This window comes from Arabidopsis lyrata, assembly GCF_000004255.2.
Source record: "Arabidopsis lyrata subsp. lyrata unplaced genomic scaffold ARALYscaffold_6, whole genome shotgun sequence".
Taxonomy (NCBI): Eukaryota; Viridiplantae; Streptophyta; class Magnoliopsida; order Brassicales; family Brassicaceae; genus Arabidopsis; species Arabidopsis lyrata.
In genome coordinates, this window is record NW_003302550.1 from 2,256,629 (window position 1) to 2,278,086 (window position 21,458).

The 21,458-nt window shown below is 37.5% G+C and overlaps 5 protein-coding genes, 1 long non-coding RNA gene and 1 other non-coding gene across 14 annotated transcripts in view; 1 reads left to right on the forward strand and 6 right to left on the reverse strand.

The window, feature by feature from the left end:
• The window catches only part of LOC9307269 (dnaJ homolog subfamily C member 2), a 3,286-nt gene extending 1,689 nt beyond the window's left edge, over positions 1-1,597 (reverse strand). The window contains exons 1-2 of the mRNA XM_021023700.1: positions 1,456-1,597; positions 43-765 (exon numbers count right to left, since the gene is read on the reverse strand). Coding sequence (XP_020879359.1) covers positions 43-712 — 670 coding nt within the window. The 5' untranslated portion in view covers positions 713-765; positions 1,456-1,597. The remainder of the gene's footprint in view (positions 1-42; positions 766-1,455) is intronic.
• Positions 1,598-1,664: 67 nt separating this feature from the next.
• On the forward strand, positions 1,665-11,177 carry LOC9309306 (exportin-7). Of its 8 annotated transcripts, none has more exons than XM_021020255.1 (30): positions 1,665-2,001; positions 2,583-2,647; positions 3,131-3,388; positions 3,486-3,646; positions 3,814-3,879; positions 4,346-4,463; positions 4,671-4,780; positions 4,896-4,991; positions 5,243-5,366; positions 5,537-5,604; positions 5,874-5,960; positions 6,124-6,276; positions 6,364-6,459; positions 6,575-6,634; positions 6,729-6,847; positions 6,946-7,033; positions 7,377-7,481; positions 7,562-7,666; positions 7,755-7,807; positions 7,898-7,961; positions 8,057-8,191; positions 8,652-8,764; positions 8,848-8,941; positions 9,122-9,341; positions 9,431-9,561; positions 9,782-9,928; positions 10,053-10,181; positions 10,275-10,373; positions 10,472-10,510; positions 10,599-11,177. In XM_021020255.1, exons 2-30 carry the CDS (start codon positions 2,641-2,643, stop codon positions 10,734-10,736), a joined length of 3,183 nt encoding a protein of 1,060 aa, XP_020875914.1. In that variant the 5' UTR covers positions 1,665-2,001; positions 2,583-2,640; the 3' UTR covers positions 10,737-11,177. The 8 variants fall into 8 exon arrangements, with proteins under 8 accessions (XP_020875914.1, XP_020875918.1, XP_020875919.1 ...); XM_021020260.1 differs by having other exon boundaries at positions 1,771-2,001; positions 2,583-2,668; positions 7,565-7,666; XM_002871153.2 differs by having other exon boundaries at positions 1,771-2,001; positions 7,565-7,666.
• Positions 11,178-11,254: 77 nt separating this feature from the next.
• LOC9307270 lies at positions 11,255-12,645 on the reverse strand. Its single transcript, XR_002330914.1, has 4 exons — positions 12,281-12,645; positions 12,149-12,194; positions 11,975-12,043; positions 11,255-11,899 (listed from the first exon to the last, which is right to left on the reverse strand). It is a non-coding gene; the product is annotated as an uncharacterized LOC9307270 (long non-coding RNA).
• A 233-nt stretch (positions 12,646-12,878) lies between these two features.
• Positions 12,879-12,958, reverse strand: TRNAL-UAG. Its single transcript has one exon. It is a non-coding gene; the product is annotated as a tRNA-Leu (tRNA).
• Positions 12,959-13,184: 226 nt separating this feature from the next.
• On the reverse strand, positions 13,185-15,449 carry LOC9309307 (protein ORANGE-LIKE, chloroplastic). Its single transcript, XM_021020351.1, has 7 exons — positions 15,047-15,449; positions 14,591-14,828; positions 14,426-14,512; positions 13,953-14,029; positions 13,730-13,857; positions 13,505-13,641; positions 13,185-13,415 (listed from the first exon to the last, which is right to left on the reverse strand). The coding sequence occupies exons 1-7, from the start codon at positions 15,244-15,246 to the stop codon at positions 13,338-13,340; spliced, it is 945 nt and encodes a 314-aa protein (XP_020876010.1). The 5' UTR covers positions 15,247-15,449; the 3' UTR covers positions 13,185-13,337.
• A 16-nt stretch (positions 15,450-15,465) lies between these two features.
• Positions 15,466-18,578, reverse strand: LOC9309308 (sorting nexin 1). Its single transcript, XM_002873194.2, has 10 exons — positions 18,338-18,578; positions 17,997-18,132; positions 17,519-17,652; positions 17,276-17,347; positions 16,718-16,877; positions 16,469-16,602; positions 16,259-16,327; positions 16,078-16,157; positions 15,935-15,995; positions 15,466-15,856 (listed from the first exon to the last, which is right to left on the reverse strand). The coding sequence occupies exons 1-10, from the start codon at positions 18,491-18,493 to the stop codon at positions 15,647-15,649; spliced, it is 1,212 nt and encodes a 403-aa protein (XP_002873240.1). The 5' UTR covers positions 18,494-18,578; the 3' UTR covers positions 15,466-15,646.
• Positions 18,579-19,059: 481 nt separating this feature from the next.
• On the reverse strand, positions 19,060-21,427 carry LOC9309309 (cyclin-B1-2). The gene is made up of 5 exons (XM_021020325.1): positions 21,303-21,427; positions 20,074-20,867; positions 19,837-19,995; positions 19,559-19,737; positions 19,060-19,470 (listed from the first exon to the last, which is right to left on the reverse strand). The coding sequence occupies exons 1-5, from the start codon at positions 21,337-21,339 to the stop codon at positions 19,302-19,304; spliced, it is 1,338 nt and encodes a 445-aa protein (XP_020875984.1). The 5' UTR covers positions 21,340-21,427; the 3' UTR covers positions 19,060-19,301.
• Between the last annotated feature and the right edge of the window lie 31 nt (positions 21,428-21,458).

Here is a 21,458-nt window from a genome sequence, read left to right on the forward strand (position 1 = left end):
TCCCCCTAGTTGAGGGCTAAATGTTAAGTATTCAAGCTGTGCGTTTTTCATCTCCCAAATCTGGTAAAGGCGAATTCGACCACCTTGCGTTTCTCTTAAAAGCTGGACCAAAAACTTTGAAGAAGTCTTGCGGAGCACAATCAGTTGGGACTTTGTCATCAAACTCATCAGTAGAGTCAAATATTCTTCTTTTTGTTGGGTCCATCAAAACCTCATATGCTTCTTGAATCAACTTGAAGTGAGATTCAATCTCATCCTTCTTGGCTTGTTTTGCTTCTTCCGTCTCCTCAGCAAGAAGTAGAGTAGCAAGTTTATCAGGGTGATGCTTCAGTGCAGCTTCGCGATAGCTTTTTCTGATCTGATCCTCTGTTGCAAGATATCTTAAATTGCCCAAACCCAACAACGCATAGTGATCATGTTGTTGCTTCCCCGACTTCTTCTTTCCTTTGATGTTATGCGAGTCATAGGAAGGAATATATTCACTATCCTTCTCCTTTGGGACTTTCTTATCGGTATCTTCATTCTTGCTTGTGGCTTCCTTTGCACAACCACGCAGTTTGAGAGCAGCAGAATGGAAGGCATGACCAGCAGGTTCACGGTTTAAGGCCTTAACAGGATGACAATTGGAAGAAGCATAGAGCGCTTGTCCATCCTTGAGCTCACTGGAATACGTAAGTAGCTTAATAGCAGAGTTAATTCCCCAACTCTGCATGATGAAATATGTGTCAGAGCTTCAAATCCACCTTTGATCCCCAACGTTTGTTCCTGTAACAAAGAATCAAAGTAATGCCGCAAACTTCTTAGTCAGCAGTATACACAAGTACAGTTTTTAAGAAGCAGGTATATACAAAGCTAAATTTCCATATCAATAAAAGCTAAATTTCCATAGAAATATAAAAGCTTTGACTGGATACAAAAATTACAAACAAACTTATATATGAAGATAGAAACTTTTTTACTTTAGATCCAGTTTGAAGGAGATCCAACTTAATCACTTTCACAATCGCAGGATATTTCAAAACAACTGTCCTTGATTAGAATAAGGGTCACAAAGTAGCTAGATGCACAATAGAACCAAGCAATCAAAACAAAGAGAACAGTGTCACAAATCCAAAAAATCCACAAGGCCTAAAGATATTCACTCGTTTGTGACAAAACCCTTATAAAAAAACCACAATCAGTAAATACGTATCACAAAATTCTCTGAAACTTGTCAACGGAGGTTGAAACAGAAGCGAGTCAACAAACAATCAATAACTCAAGAAATAGCTCCTAAACCCTAGTTATAGTTATCCTACTTAAAATCATCAACACAAACAACAAACACAGAAAAAACCCTAGATTTCGTCATTTAGGTTAACCTCTTAAAGCAAAAATACATAAAAAGTCAGATTTTTAAAGCGATCTCAAGAAAATCGACACAACTCAAAAAAGAAAAATAACAACTTTTCAAACCAGAAATTGAGCTCGCCGTTGCCTAGATTAGGCTGCCGAAAGTTTCTCCTTAGAAGTTATAGCAGTCCAAAAGAGACGACGAAAACGAGAAGAGTTCAATAAGTTCAGGAGGAAACGGCGGCGGCAGCACAATGAAGAGGAAGAGAAGGAGATATATAGACACAAACAAAAACAAGTTTGCTTTAAAGTGGGAAGTCGACTAAACCTGTTTGACACACTCTTTTTTTTCTTTTATACTATTCAACACAACCCAGCCCTTATTTTTTTAAGCCCAGTCCTCGGCCCATTAAGTAATCGGATTAGGCCCATATTGAAAAATCTCGAGCCAGAGTGAGAGAGGTGAGGGAGCATCTAAACCAAATTTATAACCGGCGAATTCTCTTCTTCGGCGTTAAAAACGAACGCTGTCATCGCCTGATCAGACTGCACGTCTCTTTATCTTCTTCTTCCTCGTTGTAACCATCGGCGCTTCGCTTGATCGAGATTTAAGTTCGCCGGAATAACTCACCGAACAACAAATCTGATTAGCTACCAGCTCAATCTCTGGTAAGCCAAAGTTTAGTTTCTCACATCGTTGCTTTTTCCGCCTTTTTTTCTTGCTCGATGGTTTGTCCTTCTTAATGTTGTGATTCGCCAAGTGGTGAAGATCGATGATAAGTCTTATTCATGTTTGTTTGCGCTAAATGATTGAAATACGAAATCTAGGTTTTCTATGTGTTCATTTCTCCTTACTATTTCCGTTTTCTGTGTTCTAGTGGTTATGATTGTCCTTGCACAGTGTCGAGAATGGTTAAGTTGATTTAGAGTACCATTTCTATTGTCTACATACTTCGTTTGTTGTTTCATCAACACATTTTCCTTGCGCTTTCATAAAATCAGATAGGATTTAGCTGTGGCGAAATGATACTGTAAAGTCTACGCTTAATATCTTCTTAGAGTTTTGGATCTTGTCCATCTTTTCTGCTGGAAATTAGCAAATGTTGTCTGACGTGCCAAGCGTATAGCAGCATTTGATAATGTGTGGTCTCACTTAGAGTTGTGTGTAAGTCCGGCGTTTTGTATGACTAGTGTGAGTATTTACATGAGTGGTTTGGCAACTGAAGTTTGATTTTTGACCTTTTAAACAGAAATCAACCGAGTACTGAGCTGGAGTAAGGTGATAGACAGCTTGAATCATTTTCCATCATGCAGAGTTAGGAACTTATCTCTGCCAGTAGGCTTTTACGTATTTTTCTTATACTATTTGTGTACTCTCTCTCTCTCTCTCTCTCTTGCGCTTCTTTGCTGTATGAGATCTACATGATATTTACTGGTAGCTCACTTGTGTTGTCTGTCGTAACTGATACTGCACTTTTGTCATTGTTAATGTTGTTCCATCTCTGTTTGGATGAATAGTGGGTTGCGTTTATTGTGGAAATGTATCATATGTGTTTTTTTTTCTCCTGCAACATGTTTTGACTTATTGTGATCCTAAATTTTCAATCCAGTTCTAGAAATTTTGATTGAAAAACAATGAAGGCTCTCTGGGAAAATATTATTGTAATGATTCATTCCCGTCATTTGTTGCCACTTAACAGTTCTTAAATCAGAATACTTTGTATTAAACCTGAAATCTTGCCGAAATATTCTTGTTAAAACGGTAGTGGTATCTATGGTTTTCTACCTTTTTGGTCAGATTCTGCTTTGTTACCAATGGAGAGCTTGGCGCAACTTGAGGCAATGTGCGAGAGATTATACAACTCACAGGATTCAGCTGAGAGGGCTCATGCTGAAAATAGTCTGAGATGCTTTTCCGTGAATACGGATTATATATCGCAATGTCAATACATTCTCGACAATTCATCAAAACCTTATTCCTTAATGCTCGCTAGCTCGAGTTTGTTAAAGCAAGTGACTGATCATACCCTTCCGCTGAATCTTCGCCTTGACATCAGTAAACTTCTTATTCCCATTTAACCAAATAACTAGAAATATCTCTTTTTGGCCTTAAATATCTTACTTGTTTTTGGTGTTCTTTCTGTTGTCTTTAGGGGCTTATATTGTGAACTATCTGGCTACAAGAGGACCGAAGATGCAATCATTTGTTATTGCTTCGCTTATTCAACTGCTTTGCCGGCTCACAAAGTTTGGATGGTTAGATGATGATAGATTCAGGGATGTGGTTAAGGAGTCTACAAACTTCTTGGAACAGGTGGTGCATCTTCTTGGGGAATATAGTTAACTGTGTTTCCATGGTTACTAGTGCGTTGTGGACATTTTTTCTCATAAACACATGTAGATGATACTTCAGTAGAAGTTTCAGATATTTTCAACAAGGGCTTGCTGAATATGTTGCTTACATCAATTTTATTTGAATAGGGCTCCTCGGATCACTATGCTATTGGTTTAAGAATTTTGGATCAACTTGTGCAGGAGATGAATCAGGTTAGTGATGTATTGTGGTTGATTTTCCATGTCATTGCCATGTCTTAACATAGGCTGGAATAACTCTCTTTTAAGTTTGAGTTTCTTGGCATGGATTGCTCATTGCTTAGAGTCATGGTTTCATATATTAGCATTGACTTGCGTCATCTTTTTGTTTCTTTTTGATCTAGAGTATCAGTCTGTTATAGATACAAATGAGAGTTTTGTGCTGTATCTAAATAATTGTCTGTTTTCACCATTCCTTTATTTTCTTATTAAAAACATTTAAGATGGCTGTTTTGTTAGACTGGGCAGAATTATATATGTGCACAGTGTACATGTTTTTAGATAGATAGCGTGTCACAAAAAATATATTTTCGTGGGTATTGATTTCTAACTTTTTATTTTCTACTGTGCTTCAACTTACCAGGTTTTTTCTTTGAAATGATTATTGACATTTCTTCATCTTTTTTTGCTCAATTATTAGCCTAATCCAGGACTGCCATCTACACATCACCGGCGGGTTGCATGCAACTTTAGGGATCAATCCTTATTTCAAATATTCCGAATAGCTTTGACGTCATTAAGCTATCTGAAAAATGATGGTAATATGAGTCATCTATGTCAGCTTTTCCCTTATATTCCTTCATGCCAAGGGTGAAAACTTCTATATACCAGCTTCAAAATTTATGCTATTGGAATGTTTTGTAATCGTTAAGTATGTTGCCATCTTTGTTGATGTATATCTGTTGGTCTTGGCATAAGCATGGAAATTTTCAAAAGTAATGAGTCAGAGATTTTCTTTTAACCAGCCTCTGGTCGTTTACAAGAATTGGCGCTTTCTCTTGCACTGAGGTGTGTATCATTTGACTTTGTCGGAACTTCAATTGATGAAAGCACAGAGGAGTTTGGTACAGTTCAGGTAGAACATTAGTGACCTTCTATCTTCAACCTCTGTTTCAATGCTTAGTTCCTATGTATTTGTGTACTCGTTTTTCAAGGGTGTTATAACTTCTAGTATTACTGATAATTTTTAGATTCCAACTTCCTGGAGGTCAGTATTGGAGGATTCTTCCACGCTGCAGATATTTTTCGATTATTATGGTAGTACAGAGTCCCCTCTTTCGAAAGAGGTATGTCTTTATTGTTTATTGTTTTTTCTTCAGTTCTTGAATAGAAGAAGCAAAATGCCATCTTTTGCATCAAAGATAGAATTTGACTACTTTTTTGTTAATTTTTATTCTCTCCTTACGAGGACAGATGTTTTAATTGCAGTAATGTCAGTGAGGGCATGATTTATTTCATGTACAGTTGGGACTCAATAGGTAGTTATAGATGACTTAGATTTTGTTATTTATTAATGTTTCTCTGTTTTAACTTCTAGGCACTTGAATGCTTGGTGCGATTGGCTTCTGTAAGGCGCTCTCTGTTCACAAATGATGCTACGCGCTCTAATTTTCTAGCTCATTTGATGACAGGAACCAAAGAAATTCTTCAAACTGGAAAAGGTATGCTTGATGTTTTATATACTGTGGGACTTTCCTATGTCTGACTGTAAATATTACGCTTAAGGTGTTGCATTGTATGCAACTTTGTCATTTACAAACTTTACACCTCATTGAACTATAACATCTCACTGATCCTGGTGCGTCAACATAAATTGCTTTTGTTGGATCAGGTCTTGCTGATCATGATAATTACCACGTGTTCTGCCGTCTACTTGGGCGTTTTAGGTTGAATTATCAGGTAAATTTCTCGGTTAAATTCCTGTTTAGTTTACACATTGCAATTTTGCTTGTGTTGTAGCTTGACGTTTATGTTATGATGCCATGTACTTGGGTAAATACACACATGTTCCTTTTTTCTGTATGTGACAGTTGGTCAGTCTTAACTATTCGTAAATAGTGACACTATCCATGATTGTCAAATACCATTTGGATATAATTTATTGGTTTATATGGCTGATAAATCAGACATTATGTAATAGCATGTTACATGTATGAATTCATCTGCAGCTTTCAGAGCTTGTGAAGATGGAAGGTTATGGTGAGTGGATACAGTTGGTGGCAGAATTCACACTTAAATCTCTCCAGTCATGGCAGGTTCGCAATTTTATGTTATTGAATGCATTAGCATACCAATTATAGACACTACTAGTCTTTAAAGTTCTGCTCATCCTCCAACATGATCGTTTTTAGTATAGCTTAAATATTTGGCGGAGATGGTATCTTGTTTGCAAAATCCATATGACCCTTTTTCTTACAGTGGGCCAGCAGCAGCGTCTATTACCTTCTTGGGATGTGGTCCAGATTAGTAGCATCTGTCCCATACTTGAAGGGTGATTCACCAAGTCTACTTGATGAATTTGTACCTAAAATTACAGAGGGTTTTATCATCTCCAGATTCAATTCTGTGCAGGTATATAACACCACTTATTCTGGAGGATTGCCAGTATTAATTTGTAGATTTTCTTTGATATGTTCCCATTTGAAACCCCCTGTCCAGGCTAGCGTCCCCGATGACCCGACCGATCATCCTTTGGATAAAGTTGAAGTTCTGCAGGATGAGCTGGATTGCTTTCCTTACCTATGCAGATTTCAGGTTAGTCTTTTCTTCATATGTGTGTCATGTAGTACCCTGGTTTTGCTCACATGTTTCGTTTGATTATGTTATATCTTTATACAATTGAACTGCATCTGAGATTCTTATCGTGCAGTATGAAAGAACTGGTACGTATATAATAAACACAATGGAGCCTCTTCTGCAATCATATACGGTAAAGCTAACTGTTATTATGGGTTTAGCTTATTGTTGTTCTGTCAATTCTTGTACGTGTCTTCTTAAACTTGAGCTGAGTGATTGTGTAACAGGAAAGAGGACAGCTACAGTTTGCTGATAATTCTGAACTAGCACTTATTGAAGCAAAATTGTCATGGATTGTTCACATTGTTGCCGCTATTGTTAAAATAAAGCAGTGCAGTGGTTGTAGGTAAGTTGCTATCATATCTTTGGGTTTCTTTGCATTGAGGTTTGTTTCAAGAACAAAACAATATATGAACATTATTGAAAATTAAACGTATTTTGCAGTGTGGAGACGCAAGAGATGCTTGATGCTGAACTCTCCGCTCGTGTTTTGCGGCTAGTAAATGTTATGGACAGTGGACTGCATAGACAGGTGTTACATCTGTTAGATGCAAGCAATTAAATTAAACCAACATAAAGTATTATTAGATAATCTCTTGATGTATGGTTCTATTTCTGCATTTCTTCTGAACATAAACCATCATTACAGCTGGAAGATTGAGCTAAAAGGGCGTAAGCCTGTATAGCCACAATTATTAACATAGAGTGATTTCATTAACGGTTATGAAATTAATTTTATGCATGAACTGCATAGGATATTGTGATGACGTTTCAAGAATCCTATGCCCTACCTGTTGGGTTTTATTTTTCTCCCAGATGAGTTCACTACTTTGATCTCATCTGTAAAGTAATCAAATAACACATTCTTTCTGCAGCGATATGGTGAAATTAGTAGACAAAGGCTTGATCGTGCCATTCTTACCTTCTTCCAGAATTTCCGAAAGTCTTACGTTGGTGATCAGGCCATGCATTCATCAAAAGTAAATGCAAATTGTTTCTTTTTTTCTTGTATATTTTTATTTGTTCTATGTATATTTCTGATACTACCATTCTGTTGCAGCAGTTGTATGCCAGATTGAAAGAACTCCTTGGACTGCATGATCATCTTGTTCTGTTGAACGTTATTGTTGGCAAGATTGCTACAAACTTAAAATGTTATACAGAGGTAATCTTGTGTTCTTTACTTTTTCTAGCATGCTGCTGTACATCAATGTCACCTATTGTCCAAACAATCTATTTTTTTGTTTCTCCAGAGTGAAGAAGTCATTGGTCACACGCTAAGTTTGTTTCTGGAGTTGGCATCTGGGTAACTCTGTTATAACCTGATTAAGTTGATATTATATTAGTTTATATACATTTTCATATCGATTTTTTGTGTTTTGCTGTTCTTGTGCAGATACATGACCGGGAAGCTGCTTTTGAAGTTGGACACCGTGACCTTTATTATATCTAATCACACTGTAATTCTTCTCCAAGGACTCGCTTTTGTGGACATCATTGTGCATTGTAATTATTCATTAGCAATAATCTTACTATGTGAATTGTCTAATTCCAGAGGGAGCAGTTTCCATTCTTAGAAGAGTATAGATGCTCTCGCAGCAGAACAACGTTTTACTACACTATTGGCTGGTTGATTTTCATGGAGGATAGCTTAATAAAGTTCAAGACTTCTATGGAACCCCTTCTGCAGGTTATACTTATTTTCTTTCAGCATCTTATCTTTGCAGCTTCCATTTTAGAATAATGATTCTGTCTGAATCTGCACTGCATACTGTTCACTGTTCTCTGATTATGATGATGGGCTTGCCTGTTTTGTAAGGAAGAAGAGATGAAACAAGTTTTGTGTTTCTTCTTATGCATTAACGCAAGTGAAACTTAAGGAAGACATGTTCTAATGTCCATGGTGAAATTTGCATTGATATTGCAGAATCGTCACCCTATTTACTAGTTCTAGGCATAGTTTGATATCCTATAAACAGGGATTGTTCCATATCCATTTTACAATATCTTATAGGCAGTTTCACATAGTGATCTTATATTTTCTGTTGTATGCATTGTTTTATATCCAATTTATAATGGTGTATTGCGATCTATAATTTTCATAAATTTTAAGCCAATAAGTAAACCACTCTGTTATTCAATCATTCTAGGTTTTCCGCACCCTGGAATCAGCACCAGATTCAATGTTTCGCACTGATGCTGTGAAGTTTGCTCTGATCGGATTGATGAGGGATTTAAGAGGAATTGCAATGGCTACTAGCAGGTTTTGACTTCATCTAGTTACTTTGACATCCATAGACATGTTACAATCTTATGATCTATTGAAGCGTTCTCTTTTGATTTCAGCCGGAGAAGCTATGGTTTTCTATTTGACTGGCTCTATCCTGCACACATGCCACTCCTTTTGAGAGGGATCTCACATTGGTTCGACACACCAGAGGTATTTAGATATGCATTCTGCTCCATTGGATTGACAGAACAGTGACCTTAGTAATAACTTGAGTCCGCGCATAGAAAAAAAGATTCTAATCCACTGTTTGTGATTTTACGCTTTCTGCCATTTTGTGTGGTTAGTGGTGCCTTCATTGTCTCATCTCCTCTTCTTGGCTTGTTGATGTAGGTTACGACCCCGTTGTTGAAGTTCATGGCGGAGTTTGTGCATAACAAAACGCAGCGCCTTACTTTTGATTCTTCTTCTCCAAATGGCATCCTGCTTTTCCGGGAAGTCAGTAAATTGATTGTGGCTTATGGTTCAAGGATTTTATCCCTGCCAAATGTTGCGGATATATATGCCTTCAAATACAAGGGGATCTGGGTTTCACTGACAATTCTGTCAAGAGGTTAGAACATGATTTTGACCAATGAGAGCTAACCATTCATTGTTTAGTTTAATATTATGTTATGATACTAACCATCATCTAATGGGCAGCGCTCTCGGGAAATTATTGCAACTTCGGTGTCTTTGAACTTTATGGCGACCGGGCTCTTGCGGATGCACTTGATATTGCGTTGAAGATGACCCTTGCAATACCCTTGGCAGATATATTAGCTTATCGCAAGGTATGTTCGGCATTGCGTTTTCTAGTTGTCCACGTGCCTCCAATAATTTCATTTGGTGATAAAATCAACCCGTTTTTGAACTTTTCAATAAACGCATGTACAATTTTTGCTACTCTTTTTGATATTGTTTGCATTATCTCAATTAACTGATGCGTATTCTGAATTCTTTTTTTGTCCATATGAAATCTCAAATCTTTATTGTCTTCCTTTCATCCTTCAGCTTACAAAGGCATACTTTGGATTCGTCGAGGTTTTGTGTGCCAGTCATATTACCTTCATATTGAAACTGGATACTGCCACCTTTATGCATCTCGTAGGTTCCCTTGAATCTGGCCTCAAGGGGTTGGACACAAGTATTTCATCACAGGTGAGAATTGTGTCAAAAATGTTAAGACCCATTTATTTATCAAGAATTTTATAAAGTTTTAACCTGCAAAATAGAAACCTCAAAATGCAACTTTCTGAAGCATTAATATCTATTATCCTTTCAGTGTGCAATAGCTGTCGACAATCTTGCTTCATATTATTTCAATAACATCACAATGGGTGAGGCACCTACTTCTCCTGCTGCTATTCGTTTTGCACAGCACATTGCAGACTGCCCGAGTTTGTTCCCCGAGGTAACTCATTACACTCCTCAATTTCTCTTTGTTAGATGGAACACAATTATGACGAGCAATAATGCGTTCTAACAAATTTGCTCTTACAAGCAGATATTGAAGACACTGTTTGAAATAGTTTTATTCGAGGATTGTGGCAATCAGTGGAGTCTCAGCAGACCAATGTTAAGCTTGATTCTTATAAGTGAGCAGGTATGTGGAGAATACATTTATCGCTCTTGTGCAGTTTTCTGTTCCGAATGAGCTTTGTTGTTCATTCATATCTAACTTATTCCAATTGCTTTCACCAGATTTTCTCTGATCTGAAAGCTAAGATCCTCTCATCACAGGTATGATCCAAAATTCTATATTTTTAACCATTTTACCCCTAAGTGTTGCTTTTTGTGTATGCCTATGAGCATTATTTTAATGGTGCAGCCCGTGGATCAACACCAGCGACTCTCTGCCTGCTTTGACAGTCTTATGACAGACATATCGCGGGGATTAGATTCAAAGAACAGAGACAAGTTCACTCAGAACTTGACCCTTTTCAGACACGAGTTCCGCGTTAAATAGAATTGGCCAAACACAGTCCCTGAGCCAGTCTACTACATTAGGGGTCTCATCAAAAAGACCCACATGAAACAGTGAACCAGAAGTTCCCACTTCAAAAATCTTCAGAAGTTAAAAAATGGAAAAACCAAAAAAGTAGTCTTAAGATTGTGGTACTGTACAGTTTCTTTATTCTCTCAGTAGAAAGGGTAATATGAAGAAAAATCACGTAGCTTATGATATTTGGTGGTTCCTCGCAATTGTGGCTTATTCATCATTGGGATTTATTTTGTCTCATTCCAAAACTGTTGTCAGCTCCATAACAAAGTTGATGTAAAACATTGAAATCTAGGGTTTACTTTGGCAATTGTTGGGAGCTATTAGGTCACATATTCTTTGTATTTGTTTTGTGATGGATGGTAAACAAATCTGAAAGAAAATGCAGTATTTGTTTTGTTTTAACCACGTTTATTGTCTGGATTTTCGTATAATTTTCAAGTATTTATCAACTTATATTGCTCAAGGATTACTGCATATACCACAACATAGATGGCTTTCAAAAATGAGAAACCCTTTACACTGCCATCCACCAGGAATATATAACACAAATCTTGAGATCTACAAATTTTCAAAAGACCTTAAGATATTGTAAATTGAGCTTCTTTCGAATAGATGATATTCACTTGTGCTTTAAGGCGTTTGTAAGAGAGACTACTGCAACAGAAAATAAAAAGCAAGGCAAAGAAGAAAAAACAGAACTACTTTTATTTACCATCATTCTGTATCCATTTCTTCCTAACGTTACACAGATCAAAATCAAAGTCTTACAGAAAGATTTTGCGAATGTAGTACAAGTACTAAACGGAATTGTGAGAATGGTAGATAATGGTGAGAAAATCAGAGACGTCGTCCCCTTCTACCACCCTTTCTACGGGTACTATCGGTTGGAATTGGAGTCACATCCTCTACAATTCAGCAGAAAAGTTATTAAAATTGCTCATGAAAACACAAATTATCTAACAGGTATTTAGAATTTACAACAATAGATAGAGTTACCTATGCGACCAATCTTCATGCCTGAACGAGCAAGAGCTCGGAGGGCTGACTGAGCACCAGGACCTGGGAGTCTTGGTCTTGTTTCCTCCAGTGGCACGGAGCTTCACATGAATGGCTGTGATGCCAAGCTCCTGATATAGGTAAATTGCAATTAAACCAGAAGCTCGAAAAGCCAAAAGAACATCTCAAAAGCATAAATATTAAACCTTGCATCTTTGAGCAACATCTTGAGCTGCAAGCATAGCAGCATAAGGAGAAGACTCATCACGATCAGCCTTTACAACTTCAACCTAGACTGAATCATGACAAAGGGCTTGGCAAAATATTAAATTGCAAACACAAAAATAAACGTTTCAACATAGCAGAGAAATAAGACTTACCAGTGATACGAACGAGAGTTTCTCTTCCAGAGAGATCAGTCACATGCTGCAAATTTTATTAGGATCAAGGTAAACGTAATGCACACACAAGACTATTACATGGAGCTCCCAAAGAAATGATGAGAAACTTACAATGAAAGTGTCATTGAAGGAAGCAAAGACATGAACAACTCCAAAAACTTGCTCTCCCTCACGAACAGATGGTCCAAGAGTGACATTTTCCTCCTTTGGTTCTCTGGTCTTTCTCCTAGACGACTACAAACAGAGAGACTAATACTAGTTACTTACTATCTCCACTAGCAAAACCAATGAATCATAGAGAAATCTCTTTAAGGCTACTATGTATCAAACTATCAGGTCCGGCCCGTCCATAAGGCACCTAAAGCCTTTGCTTTAGGCCACAAATTATAAATTAAAGAAATGAGGTCATATTTCTTAAACGTCTCAATAGTCCAGTGACAAAACCTTTACTGGAAATGTTTTTAATTTCTTTTTTTTTTTTTTTTTTCAAATCTAATTATGCTTTAGGCCACATATATTGTAGGACCGGCCCTGCAAACTATCACGCCGCAATTGGTTGGTATTCTCGGAATCTAGCTACAATTCGAAATGGAAATCTAACAAAGTTCAATGGAGAGAAAGAAGTTACCATGACGACGACAGATGGATGAGAAGAAGATGATACATTTGAGTTTTCAAAATATTCTTCCAAAAACAATAGTAAAATAATTGACAGCTGTGGGATTTGAACCCACGCCCTTTCGGACCAGAGCCTAAATCTGGCGCCTTAGACCACTCGGCCAAACTGTCTTGTTGTACTTTCACGTAGTCTTTTTTTTTATTAACGTATATTATAACATTGGCAGTAAGAAGTTCGATGACCAATTAATTAATTAAACCGGTATGCGAGGAAGCAAGACGAGAAGCAGCTTATGACTGAGTTGATATGGCTATCTTCACCAGAGATCGTCTGGTGAAATTTTGTGTTAGTGAAGAAGAATTTTACAGAACCGATACTTTCCCATGTATAGCGAAGAGTTATAAATTCTTATGTTACTTTATTATGTAAAGCATTTATATGACGAGGTTTGGCTCTCCTCAGTTCATTCATAGTCTTGGCTTAGCTTTTGCAAGGACCAATGTACATAGATAAAAACACCCTAAATTTCAAAGGAAAGGTCATTGTTTTCTAATCAAAAGGGTCAAAGCGCGGGTCGTGCTCGCTAGCCGTAACCATCCCTGTGCAAAGACATGTCGGACACATCACCTGATTCATATGCATATACACATTTCAACATTACAAGGACAAGAATGAAGTGTCAAATACTCAGATTGTATGAAATGCAGACATCTTACCTTTCCTGCGCCGGAACAGTTTAGACACCTTTTAGTTGTCGCGACCTGCATAAGCCGGTTTGAAGCTCTAGGTTTTGTTATGGGATCAATGCTTAAACACACACCACTAGCTGAGCATCGAGCGCATGGCAAGTATCCTATTATCAAGTAAACACAGACCAGTTTCAAGAGTTGTTTAAAAGAAGAAAAAATCAAGAATATTCATGATATGTAGAAAAGAATTACCAGTCCCAAGGCAGTACTTGCACCTCTTCTTCTCTTGCTGTTTGACATTGTTAACTTCAATTAGCATCAAGGTTGAAATGACTCCCACGGCCCCACCAGAAAAAGATGCCACTATTGGATCTACCTGGCTACATTACAGTCAAAAAAAGAATTCTTTCAATGTCGCTGTTTTAGATTCAGGACAAGTAAAGTTGACTAGATCAAGCTACTGAACTAGTAGTACCTTAATTGCAAGGGCAGATGTAAGCTCCGTATAAAATCTTCATAAGAGGTTCCTCCAAGTCCTACCTTCAGTTCCAGCTGCCATGTAAAATCATCAATTTGTCATTCAAGGATTAAGAAAACCAAGAATAGCTATTATTCTTCTGGTAAAGTTAAAGTAGCAAAAATCAATAGAAAACCAGAAAACTGTACATCACAAAGAAGGAAAATTACTAATCTCCACAAATTTCTATTGCTATCAACAAAATGCATGTATTTTAGCAAAATATCCGGTAAATTAAATGCATCTATTTTAAAGAGCTCAATATCGTGCATTGTTGTAAGATAAGTAGGGTTCTAAGAGCTGCGATAAACTGAGATGACAGTGTGAAAAGCATTAACTCAAACAAGATTTCACAAACAAAATCGAGAGCTTTGATATATGTTATAGGAGAACATAAAGGAAAGAAACGTGGAATCTACTCAAGTACTAACATTAGGTGCAATGAGACCACCAAAGAAGATTATTCCCGATATCAATGCAACGCTGGTCGAATAGAGTTGTTTCAAAGTCTTTGGTGTCTATATCAAAAGATAAGAGTTAAACAGTAGGGAATATCGAAAAACTGAACAAGAGAACATTTCATAATTGTAACTGACCACATTAGGGAGAAAAGGAATAGAAGATGTGATCTCAGGCATCTCGGTAGCCTCGAGCTCACTGTCCTCATTGATGGCTTTAACACTCTTAATACGTTGCTGAACTCGTAACCGCCTGACTTCCTCCATGAGGAGAAAGATCTTATTGCGTCTACTCCTTATGCTATCTTGGATTTCCTGAAGCTGCATCTGCACAAAATCTTGAACAGTCTCTGATCCCTCAATGATACAGAAGTTACTGAAACATCCACCACGAAATAATAATCGTTATACGATACAGATCACACAAATAACTACAAGGCTTCCCACTTTCTGATATCATTTCTAAATTCCAGTATCATCACTAATCGAGCTGAAATTCGAAAACAATAGATATCGATTTGGCCAAACCCAGGTGAGATTCGCAGATGAAACATAGAATTCATAAGTAAAAGAAGAATCAGAGGAAGAACTTGCTTTGGGACGGTGTCACCGGAGGGAGGAGGACCGTTGTTGCTACCGTCTGAACAAGAGAGGAGAGAGCGAGATGAGCCATGGAAGAGAAGACTGGGGCTAGGTTTGAGATAAGATGAGGGAAATCGAAGCAGGGATTTGGAAGTTGATGGAGGAAGAGGAAGATGATGGCGATGAGGAGTAGCGGAAGAGAAGCACGTCATCTTCTCTCGCCAAACGCTTTTTGTTGTCAATCGTCTTCGGATAAATTTTAAAGCTAAGAAGAACCCTCCCAATGATTACGAAGGTTACCATTTTGGGCTAAAAAGTATAACCAAAACAAAATCTAACCAAACCAGCAACATATCTTAAAAATGATGACACAGTTCTGATCTGCAACATGTAATACATAGAAGATTCAATATACTATCAAGTAAGTGAACTGGGAAAGTTGTAATCTATCAAGTAATAATGATGCACATGTATCTTCTTTACAAGTGGAAACAAGCGAAGTTAACTAAAACTTTAAGTTGACAAAAACACCAGAATTTTTTTAAAAACAACAACAAGCTGCCTCTAGACACAAACCCTCTCATGAAGGACCACAAAGATATAACTTTGGTTTTAGACAGTAGAAGAAGCTTCAAGTTTGGGAAGAAGGGATCTCCAAGCATCCGCGACACTGTTTGCTAAGCGAGCTTGTCCTTTCGCAAACTGATGGAATGCGACTCCCATCTCTTCAGTCTTCTGCTCTTGAAACCTTACTATCTCCTCCTCCATTCTCTTCACTATCCTCTCAAATCTTCTCGTAGCCTCCTCACTTTCTGCTTTTATCTGCATTGTTACCTCAAGTTTAAGCACCAAAAAGCATTACTACAAAACTTTTCAAGGATTGTTTTGAGTTGTTGTTACCTCTCTGTATTCGATCTCAGCTTCTCCTACTTTGTCTGAACGTGTGAGCATGAGTTTGTCACTACAATAACAGAGGAGAGTTTATAGAATGTTCTAAGACGATTATTGACAAAGAGGAAGTTAAGACAGAGAAGCCATCATACAGATTTATTTCTTTTAACTTTGTTGTTTCTGCCAATTCACAATGTTGCTTGAAAGCAGTGCCTCGCTCTGCGATTGTTGCCTGGATAAACACAAAACAGAAACAAGAAGATAGAGTTAATACCAGCAAAACGCAACCAGGAAAGATAAATCAATCCCAAAGGCAAAGGCTAGAGAACTCACTTTAATTGATTGCACATAACGAACATAGTCCTTCAAAGGTTCCTCGAAGTTCATCAGGACTTGTTGAGCCTACAAATAGTGCAACAATAAAAGCATCTAAGAAAATAGGATAGATGTACATGTGGCCAAGATATATAGATTATCTGACAATAATGGCAAAAGAAGAAAAAAAGATGCTTTACGCCTAGTCTAGGCTTACAAACTTAGTACCTCTTTTTGGAGCTTAATCGATAACAGTTCAGATTTAGTTCCAAGATCGGAAAATGCTTTTCCTGTAGGTTCACCCTCACAAGCCCCAAGAAGTTTTACAGCCTTGCCAAAATCCAACAGTGATTGACCCAACTCTGCCATAAAGTTGATATAGCATTAACACTGAAGATCTATTCATGCGGTTGGGAAAGAAAAACGGAAAACATAACAGAATTTATATAGATTAAATTCTGACTTGTGATTTATTACCTCTATGCCTCTTGACAAGGCGATATGCATGCTTCTGAGCCTCAGCCAAGTGGTTCTCAAGCTCGAAAATGTAATGCTTAAGCTTTTCGTAGTCAGCAGTAGTTTCTTCAACAGGTTTTTCCTTTCCAAGGACAGCATCACTAACTTTTGACTGGACATCCTGTCAATAGTGCAGATATGGCAGTAAGATGATGGCGCACCACAAAAGTTAATAAAGAGCATGGAGCGAAGAGTGAAGAAAATCAATAATAAATTTCAAATTTAAGAAGTATTTTCTCTTTGCTTTTTAAGGATTCCCAACCATGGTAGAGCGAAGTAACCAATATAATGGGAGCTTTCAACTTTTATAGTTACAACAATGTGAAGAATCATATAGGCAAGACATGCCAAGTTTCACTTTGTAAGATAATTTAACTATCAGAGGCTAATGGTATATTATGTCCAGCATAAGCTAAATTCCATATTAAACTTCCTAGTAGCATGCCAACATGTATCCGCTACTAGATCTTGTATGATGTTGAAAATATTTTTCACAAGGTCAGGAAACTTCATGCTTACCCTAAACATTTGCATTAGATCTGCAGGCTTCTTGAATATACCAGTTTCCTGAAACCTGAATCTGTCCATTGTCTGACAAGAAAAGTAAACTGTCAAACAAAGACAAGAACCTTCTAAAATGCAAACTGCAGGCCCTCAGGGAAGCAAAAAAATGCATGTTATGAGCATTCTTAAGTGAAAATGATGTGGCGGAAGGTAAAATAACAAAAAAATCGCCAGAAACGTAAAGTCCGGATATCCCACCTCTTCATCTGCTTGCAAAAAGGTCCTAAGATCCTCACTCTGCTGAAGCTCAGGGTGTAATGCTATTCGATTAACAAATATATCCAATGCTGCTCGCCTCATTTCAATAAATTCGGCACTAAAGCGGAATTTTTCTGCCAAAAAGAGTATTAATAAACATGAATCCAATATACTCATCTCCATCAGATTACAATTATACGAGGAAGGCACTCCCAAGTATACAATAACTTTATCAAAGCTCTACATTACCCTTGTGCACTTTCCAGAGACCTCTAACTAACAGCTAATCTAACTAAATCTAACAAGGATAGCTGGAGTGACTGACATAAACTATAGAGATGCACGATTCATATCTTTGACTCAATCAGATAATGCGTTCCACTAGACAGAGAGCTACAGAAAAGATACTGAATTCTAAAATTGACCACAAAAGATTCAAATTCGAAAGATATAGAAAGGGCAAAGCTAGCAAATTTACCTACAGCACTCTTCTCTGGAAGAGGAGGAATGAAAATGCCCTTGTATTTCTCAAAAAGCCGATCCCGTAACCAGACGAAATCACTGTATCGTCTGATAACAATCTTTTCGGGTCCTTGATACTCCGGCAAGTTGGTCTGCCGTAAAACCAATCCAATTCTTCAGAAATCAATCCGTAGAGAAACAAATTCATCATAAAACCATAACTAAACCCAAATTCTAGCTGCTCATCATACAATTAGATAGCTTCGCAACAACAAAATCGGCGAACCATCATGTGTTACCCCCAATTTTTCAAATAGAAACCCTAGCCTGTAAAATCAGCTACCAAGAAGGATATACCTTGGTGATAACTCTGTAAGAGATGTAAGCTTGAACGCCATTGCCTAATTTGACAGGATCTGTGACGGAGACTGACAGATACGGCTGCGAAGATGGAGATCTAGGGCTCTGCATCGATCCCGAGATGTTCCTCGGCTGCTCCGTCGTGCTCTCCATGAAACAACGACAACCCCCGTGAGATCAAAAAAAAAAAGAAAAACGATTTAATCAAAAAATTCACCTCTAGTGGCAGATTTGTAATATTCACGAGTTTTGTGTTCAACTTTCGGTGCATAAGTAAAAAGAAAGCTCTTTCAAAAGAGAGAGGGAGAGGTGATCAGATTTTTTTAGCTTTAAACCCAAATTTTACTACTCCACTACATAACATTTTGTCATATTTAACAACCAAATTTAACAAATTTGATGAATTTAGAAAAATAAGCTCTTTTTAGATATGAACATTAAGATTCTTGAGATCTGATCAAAAGATGGACCATGTTTATAAGACACTTAAGATTGGGACAAAAGAAATTTTTTAACTTTCTTTCACAACTACCACCATTTTGAAATTAAATTATTAATGATATATATACTATTTTGTAATTATGTTTTTAATAAACCATTTTTAGTGGATAATCTCGTAAAAAATATGCTATATTGGAGTAATTTTTATGAAAACTTTCCAGTCATTATCTCTATTTTTTATTACTAAAACAAAAATAAATGGGATTTACGATAACAGATTTTCGTCATTATTTATTGCTTTTCATTTACTCAGCATGATGCAACAAACACAATCAAACATCATCTATCTGTTAAAGATACAGTAGAAAACTAAAATCAAAGTAATCAGAGACTAAGAAACACACTGATAAGAATTCATTAATACGTTTGAACTCAAAACAAAAGAGTATTTTAACATGTCAAATCTAGAATTTTGAATCAGAGAGAAATCTGATGAAAAAAAAAAACAATCTTTCTCCATCTAAGAAGAAACGGGCTTCTTCCAATCAGCAGCAGCACTCAAGAGAGACTTGGCTGGTGAAACCAACGCAACACCTCCATTCTCAGCCTTTGAGTACTTCTTGTACACAGCACGTAGCCTGCTCTCACCGCATCTCGAGTGAAGAAAAGCTAAAAGCTTTGAGCAATCCCTATAACAGCACAAAAACCCACATCAGTTTCTATACAATTAAGAGTCCAGAAAACAACACAGATGGAAGTCTTTTTTTGTCTACTTACATAATCTCAGATTCTGTGTAGCCGGTGTGGAACTGCAATGTATTAGTCCAAGCAGGGGACTTGTTCAATGAGCATCTTGCAGTGTAAACAGCTGAAGCAGCAAGCATGGAGGGACAGAACATCAAGGTGTCGTAATGCATCATCCCCAATTCAGCAAGGAAGTGAACCATATTCTCCATCTACACGATACAACAACAAAACAAAAGTCAGTCTCTTTCCAATCTATATATATATATTGTTTCAACAAAAATCTGAACTTTAAGCAAAAATGGACTCACTTCAGGGTCAGACATAGAAGCTTTGATGAAGCGGACAAGGAAGACGTATTGAGTCGGGACTGTCAAATACCATTCGAGGTTTCCAAGAATAGTCTTCTCCATCACTAGTATCTGTCTGCTATTGTAAGCATTGTCCGTGACATACACCAAATCGTTAACCTGCACATCACATGAACACCATCATCAGCTCACAGTTCCAATCAAAACACAATCAAATTTCTGAAAAACAGTAAGTACCTGAGGTGGCCAGATTTCTTCATATTTGGAAGCAATAAGCAAGGCGCTGATTCCCACAAGCTGCAACTCTCTCTTGGGGACAGCTTTCACAGAGAGGAATCGATCAATGATGTTGACAGTGAGGTAGAGAGTTTCAAGGTTAAGCTCAAACTTGATGTGAACTTCTAGTAACCAATCAATCAAGATCGCTCTCATCTTCTCATTCATCTCAGTTTGAATGTGCATGTACATCTTAGGCTGACTCTCCTTCTCAACTTCTTTATAGAAGGAGTACATATCATCAACATACTCCACTGCAGCCAGATGGTTATCTTTGTCAGATTCATCAATATCAAGAATCTTTGGTTTGTTGACTATACCACAAGCAGCTTTGCTCCGAGCACTAAGAACAGACGAGTACGTCACTTTCTTATCCTTAGGTGACATTGCTAGTTCCTTTTTAGTCACCTCCTTCTTCGTCTCGATCACTTCAACAGGTTTGGTCTGTTGCTTAACCACTAGATTTCTCTTCTGAACCGCCTTTTGAGCTTCTGGGTTTCTTGCAGCAAGAGGTTGTCTCTTTGGACCAAGAGCTGGAACCTTGTTGTCTCCATTGATTGGCTTTCTTTCGAGTTGGGCATTCGCTAGTAACTGGGCACGGAAACTTCGAGTAATGGGTCGATTAATCGGAGGTTGAGGCTTTCCTCCTTGAACTCCGGGAACAGAAACAAGATTTCCGATGTCACCGAGCGCACGCCGATTCTTCACAGCACCGTTTTTGTTCTGAATCTTCAAACCATCAACGAGAGGAGCACCTGTTTCACAGAAATCCATCAAGATCTCATCTTTATTTCATATCACACAAAATCCCATCGACACGATTCACAATTCAATTCTAAAGATTAACAAAGTCGATCCCAGAGAAAGATAACCATTACGAGATACTTCATATTCAAATCGGATCTGTATCGTTAACGAGTAATCATAACAATACCCAAATCGGACCGAGTTAGGGCAAACGAGTTATACTCAATTAAAACGAATCAAACCAAACCCAGATTTTAAATCGGGGTCGATGAAATATAAAAAGCAAAGATTACATATCGAAAACAACCCAGAAAGAAAATAAAATCGATTCAAAGAATTCAGAACAGCAATATCAACGATAACCCAGTGAAATTCAAATCGATTCATAGGATTAAGAATGACGATGTCAGCGATAAACCCATTAAAAGACGCGAAGAACAAACCTCTGACTTGTTCAGGTACGTTTGCTCTCGTCGCCATGATCGCTCTCCTACTGATTCTTACTCTTCTTGTTTCTTAGTCTTGATTTTTCTCTTTCGTAAAGAGCCTCTGAGATTATGACGAAGAATGGAAGAGAGCGCTTCTTATGAAGAGGAGGA